Source organism: Kryptolebias marmoratus, linkage group LG2, assembly GCF_001649575.2.
Source record: "Kryptolebias marmoratus isolate JLee-2015 linkage group LG2, ASM164957v2, whole genome shotgun sequence".
NCBI lineage: Eukaryota > Metazoa > Chordata > Actinopteri > Cyprinodontiformes > Rivulidae > Kryptolebias > Kryptolebias marmoratus.
In genome coordinates this window covers 26,671,487-26,677,982 of record NC_051431.1, presented here as the reverse complement: position 1 = coordinate 26,677,982, position 6,496 = coordinate 26,671,487, and the positions used below count along the sequence as shown (strand labels likewise).

Below are 6,496 nucleotides of genomic sequence, written 5' to 3'. Positions count from 1 at the left end.
CCCCAGCCGTACCCCCCCTCCCCCCCTTCGGCCCCTCCAGCCCCGCTGTGTTTGCTCAGTCCGGCTGAGGAAGACCTGATAAATGGATCTGAATAATAAACTCAGAGAGAAGATCAAGTCCACAGAAACAAGGCCAGACTTTCAGTCAACAAGCTGCAGCTTTGGCCAATCCACATCATGGAGCTGAAAAAGCGCCGCTGACACCTCCTGAAGGCGGTTAGAGCTAAACACTACAAATAAAAACTAATCACTTGAAGATTTGAAAAGGAAGGGGAAGAAAAGAGCAGAATAAAAATAAAACAACAAAGACTGTTTTAAAAAGAGGGAAAAATAGCTGAACAAAAAGATAAGAATCTCCGCCGTTATTATTGTTATTATTTTTATAAATAGAAATATTTGTTTTTTTTTTTACTTTAAAAACAGTAAAATGCTATTAAATTTATTTTTCTTATATACCTTATCTGACTATATTTAAGAATTCGATATTATTGTTTTTACTGGGATGTTTAGAACCCGTCCAATTAAAACCTCAAATTCTGTTTTTATTCCGTCAAGGCGGAGGGTGAAAATCTTTTTTAAAGAATACATTTATTTAGTCTTCAATAAATTAACTTAAGAGCATTTTGTTGTCGCTGACAAAACCGTTATTATTATTATTTTTTTTTTGTTATTTCTATTTTTCTAAATCCTAAATAAGTAAATAAACCACTGCGTTATTTCAGCCCGGCTCTGGTCTGTAATCTTACAAACCTTTTTTTTTTTTTTCCTTTTTCAAATAAATGTAAAATGTGTTGTCGACCCTCCCCGGTTGTCCCCCTCCTCCCTGTCCTCCCTGCAGGCGGTTCGGCACCAAATGTGGCGGCTGCTCGCAGGGCATCTCCCCCAACGACCTGGTCCGGAGGGCCCGGAGCAAGGTGTTCCACCTGAACTGCTTCACGTGCATGATGTGCAACAAGCAGCTGTCCACCGGAGAGGAGCTCTACATCATCGACGAGAACAAGTTCGTGTGTAAGGAGGATTACCTGAACAACATGAACGTGAAGGACACCAACCTGCTGTCAGGTACGGAGCCTCCCTGCCCGCGCGTTGGATAGGAAAAGGGGGGGGTCAGCTTTTAATCAATGGATGTTCTCAGAACCAGGATGTAGACGGTAGACCACCCCCTGCGTTGCTGATCCATGTTGATAACAGTGAATTTCTCCTGATTCTCAGCACCTGATTCACTCCGGCGGGGAGTTTGTTTTTTTTTTTAATTTTTTTTATCAAACCTGCTTCAGAAAAAACTAAAAGCGGCTGCTTTGATAAAAACAAACAAACAAAAAAAACCTAACAGATAAAACAAGAAGCAGCTGTTGAGGAGAAATCTTTTAGGAAAGACCTGCTCAACGTGTGTGCGTGCGCGTGTGTGTGTGTGTGAGGGGGTGTTTAATTGACCCCTGTGTCAGCACCGTCAGTCCACGGTGACTGGCGTGGACCGGTTCTGACCGCTTCACCCTGTCCCTCTGCGCAGTGACGGCCTGCAGCGACCCGAGCCTGTCTCCGGACTCTCAGGACCAGCTGCAGGACGACGTGGTCCTGAAGGACACGGAGATGGCCGCCTTATCCGACAAGGAGACGGTGAACAACGAGAACGACGACCAGAACCTGGGGGGCAAGCGGCGCGGGCCCCGGACCACCATCAAGGCCAAGCAGCTGGAGACCCTGAAGGCGGCCTTCGCTGCCACCCCGAAACCCACCAGACATATCCGGGAGCAGCTGGCCCAGGAGACCGGCCTCAACATGAGGGTCATCCAGGTAAAGACCCCCCCTCAGCCCCCAGTCAGACTAGAGCGGTTGTTTTCATGTACGAAGCCCAGAACCTTCTCTGAAAAGAACTCTTAAAACCTGGTGAACAAAGACCTCAGGAGGTCCAGGGAACAACTGGATCTGTCTGTTTACTGCGTGTCACGCGCCGATTAAAAGGTGTGATGTAACAGATTAGATTTGATGGAAAACCATCCCCCTCCGCCGCCTCCTCCTCCTCCTCCTACTTGTGCCAAGCAGTCAGGCTGCTCTGATGGAGCAGGCCCTGTCCCATCAGCCGGCTCTCACCTCCTTCACCCCTCTTTAAAAGCCCCCCACACCCCCACACCCCTACAAACCGCGCGCTCACGTTTGACTCCATCAAAGCCAGAGATGACTGCGCTTCATTTGGAAGCGGCTCGTTTATGCGGGTATTTTGGATTCTTGGCGCGCGCGGCGGCGCTAAAGTCGCCAACTGGCGCCGGCTGCTGGGAGCGCTGGGAGTCCTGGCGCAGCCGCCAGCATGCTGCTCTGAGACCAGTTTAACCACTGAGAGCTGAGAGCTGAGAACCGCTGCGGCTGCGGCTGCGGCCAAGTGGAACAGCGCAAAGCTGCTCCGGTGGGGGCCCGCGACAAGTCAGGATTATTATTATTATTATTATTATTATTATTATTATTATTATTATTATTATTATTATTATTAATAAATACTACTATTAGTGTTGTAGGAGAAAAACAACACTGTTTCATTCCTTTATTTCAGTTTCTAAAATGAGCTTCCGAGTTGAAAGAAAATCTTTTTGAGGTGTATTTCTTCCCAAATCCTAGAAATTGCAAAGAAATATGATAGGTTGAAATTTTGAAATTAGTATTATTTAAACTGTAAATGCTGATTAATTGTTCATTTTCTCTTTTGAAATATAATGTGCTAAAGATGCAGATAAAAAATCGCAGGTTTCCGTAATACAGATTTCCTGGTGTGTGTAAGTGCGCGCGTGTGAGTGTGTGTGTGCGCGCGTGTGTGTGTGTGTGTGTGGGGGGGGGGGGGGGTAATTAAAGGAAGCCGGTCTATAGATTAGGAAATGATAACCCGGTAATATATCGGTAACAACCCTCCTATTAAGTATTAATTGGAAATTTGAGCCCCTCCCCTGTGCTGCTGCTTCAGTCGGAGTAAATGGAGGGTTAAAAGATCATTAGGGCTGGGGGTGAGGGGTGGGTTAGTCCAGTAACGATAATTGGCCGCAGTCCTCGTGACCGCATCGCCTCGAAGAGTTAACGTCTCAGCTCATGGTGCGCAGAGCCGAGCGCGTGCGCGAGTCCTTCTGAACCCAGTTTACTCTTCTCTTCCGGTGAGGAATCATCTGCGTCACCTGACATGTATTTACACCGAGTGTTTACAAAAACAGAGATCGAATTTTGTCCGATTGGACATTTATTTATTTGTTTATTTATCACCCCCACGCCTCCACACACACACACACACACGGTCAGCTCATTCCCTTTCATCAGAGTATTGGCACACAGTCAAACTAGCCTTAGTGTATATTTTCGGAAGTAAACGGTCCGTGTGTGTGTGTGTAGGTGTGGTTCCAGAACCGGCGGTCCAAAGAGAGGCGCATGAAGCAGCTGAGCGCGCTGGGCGCGCGGAGGCACGCGTTCTTCCGCAGCCCGAGGCGGATGAGGACGTTAGTGGATCGACTGGAACCCGGAGAACTGATCCCGAACGGACCGTTCTCCTACTACGGAGGTACTTCCGTTTGAATGTCTTCAATGTCTAATTTATTTTTGTAGCACATTAAAAACAACAGAAGCTGACCGAACCGTATTAATATTTAAAATAATAATAATAATAATATATAAGTTATATTAAAAGAAACTACCAAGTCAACATAAAGCTATCAGCTCCATTGGGTCTCATATTCTATTTGTATGAAAAACGAAGCAGTTTTACTCCAAATCATCTGCAAAGTATTTTTTTTTCTTTCTAATAAAATAAGTGTTTTTATATCAGTGTTTAAAAGAGGCTAAATTGAAAAGCTTTTCTAATATTTTCTTTCAACATTTATTGAAAAAACATTTTTTTATTATCACATTTCATGAGGCTAAGCATACCAGTTTGAATAGGAACAAAATATATCGGAATACTTAAAAAAACAAACAAAAAACAAATACATTCCCAGCTTAAATTATAGTGAAAATAATTATAATAATTATAAAAGTTGAATAACACAAATTATATATATACATATATATATATATATATATATATATATATATATATATATATATATATATATATATATATATATATATATATATATATATATAAACCAGTGCTGTGATAATTTGAACAGAATTTCCTTTGTGCCAGAGCATGTCCTTCTTGGCGAAGCGAAGAGTCTAACAATATTCTGCTGAGCTGAAGAAAGTCAGTCTCAGTAGGTGGAATCGTTGATGAAATGGCCCCAATTTTAATTAATTTGTGACCACGTTCTCCCCACCCAATTGCAGTTTTGATTTAAGTGTAACGTTCTCTGTGACTAATGCAGCGCGGCGAGGGTCTCTCCCTCTCTTTTCTTTAATACAAATCAAGTGATGTATATTCAATAAATTCCTCACCATTGCTGGAATTCTTTCTGCTCAGACTAAACACTGTTTTTTTCCACTTCTTCTCCTGGATTTGCAGATTATCAAAGCGAGTATTACGGCCCGGGAGGGAACTATGACTTTTTCCCTCAGGGACCCCCATCGTCACAGGCCCAGACCCCAGTCGATCTCCCCTTCGTGCCCTCCTCGGGCCCCACGGGCACCCCTCTCGGAGGTATGGACCACCCCCTGCCGGGCCACCACCCCTCCAGTGAGGTCCAACGCTTCTCTGATATCATGTCCCACCACCCCGGGGACTCTCCCAGCCCGGAGCCTGGAATCCCGGGGCCTTTGCACAGCATCTCCTCTGAAGTGTTCGGCCCCAGTCCGCCTTTTACCTCACTGTCGCTGAACGGTAGCGGATACAACAACCACCTGTCCCACCAACCCTCGGAAATGAACGAGGGCACCGTGTGGTAGCTCTCTCTGACGGACAGGACTCAAGTGGGCCGAGGCTTGGAGATGGAGGACAGTGGCGCCAGAGTCCAGAACGGGGACGAGGAAAACAACAGGGTTAGGGCAACATCATAGACGTTTGTTGTTATTGTTGTTTTATTGTTTTTTCCTTTTCTTTTTTTTTCTTAAAATTTATTAATTTATTTATTTTTGCATTTACTCATTTTATTCATCTGTTTTGGAAGCTGATTCAATATTCATATAAATTATTGTCTTTAGTCTTGTGTGAGGGTGTTTTAATCACTTCTTTCAGTATCTCACCCATGTTACACTCATTAGAACTTAAAAAAAAAAAAAAAGAGAAAAAAAAAACAGAACTAAGTGAGATGGATAACCCCCACCCTTCACTCTTTATTTGGACCCATGGGACCCCCGTTACTTCTGCTGATTTCTATCAATGGCCCTTTGCGACCAAACTCCGTAATACATGCTTAAAAGAAGAAAAAAAAAACTCCTGTTGTAGGTCCTAAACATGAAAACTTGATTTGCTACTGTCAAAGACTTGAATAGCTTTACAGAGAGAATAAAGGGGCTGAGACTTGGTTCTGTGCTGACCTGGTTCTGTAGGAAGGCTGAGTGGCATTTGGACTGTCAGAGGCACACATGCGTCCTTATTTATCCAGAAGCTCCTCAGACCTCTGCCTATCGAGGCTTTGCCATACTGACACTATACCTTTTTCACAAGATGTTGCTGAAGGCCAGAGGAAGCGACAGGTTTGTCCTCCACATGGACTGTGTGTTTCCACTAAACCGGAGGAAGGCCGCCTTCAAAAGGCAAACCCTCTGTGGATTGCAAACCCTTTATTTAAAATGGAAATGAACTTGAATAGTCGAATGAAGTCTACCTTCTAAAAATCTTTTACCGGGGTTCTAAATGGGACTTAGAACAGTCAACTGTTTACGTAATCTAATAAATTCAGGAGTACCGAAGTCTCGAAAACCATGTTTTAGAACCTCTTGATCCACATGAAAATGTTACAAGCAACCAACCAAACTTTTGTATTGATTTCATTTATATTGTATGGAGATAAAAAAACAAAAAAACATAAAAAGAAAAAAAAAACAAACATTTCCTGGGGTTGTGGTTCACTGTGCTAGTTTGTACAAAATGTTGTTTACAGAAAAGGTAAAAAAAATAAAAATAAAATAAAATAAAAACAACAAAAGTAGACATTTTGCCAAATTTTAAAGATAGCACAAATACTGCTGAAGTGCTTTGCAGCATGATCACAGTATGTGTTAAGACAAATTCTACATGTTAAAAAGGAGTAATTGACTTTGAATTATTTTTAGTCTGCTGACAATGCATTCTTAAAATTGTTAATATAACATACTTAGGTTTTATTTTTGTGTCTTCAAAGAAGAAAAATCCAAACTAATAAAAATTGATGGTCAAATATGCAGCCAGCCGCTGCTACATCTCTTTAAGCCCTCATGGTATGTCTTTATTGTTCCAATAAACCTGAGCTTATGTGACCTCCAGTGCATATTAGACCATTCACTGTATTAATTCAACATGTTGACAAAAATGTATTTCTAATAAAACTAGAAAACATGAAGTTTTAGAAGGTATTTCTTTGGAGCAGAGATCCCACACGGTAACGTTCTG

At 42.7% G+C, this 6,496-nt stretch overlaps 1 protein-coding gene across 1 annotated transcript in view; it reads left to right on the top strand.

The window, feature by feature from the left end:
• lhx1a (LIM homeobox 1a) overlaps positions 1-5,216 on the top strand; it is a 7,108-nt gene extending 1,892 nt beyond the window's left edge. The window contains exons 2-5 of the mRNA XM_017422023.3: positions 839-1,062; positions 1,511-1,794; positions 3,367-3,532; positions 4,472-5,216. Coding sequence (XP_017277512.1) covers positions 839-1,062; positions 1,511-1,794; positions 3,367-3,532; positions 4,472-4,851 — 1,054 coding nt within the window. The 3' untranslated portion in view covers positions 4,852-5,216. The remainder of the gene's footprint in view (positions 1-838; positions 1,063-1,510; positions 1,795-3,366; positions 3,533-4,471) is intronic.
• The last annotated feature ends 1,280 nt before the right edge of the window (positions 5,217-6,496 follow it).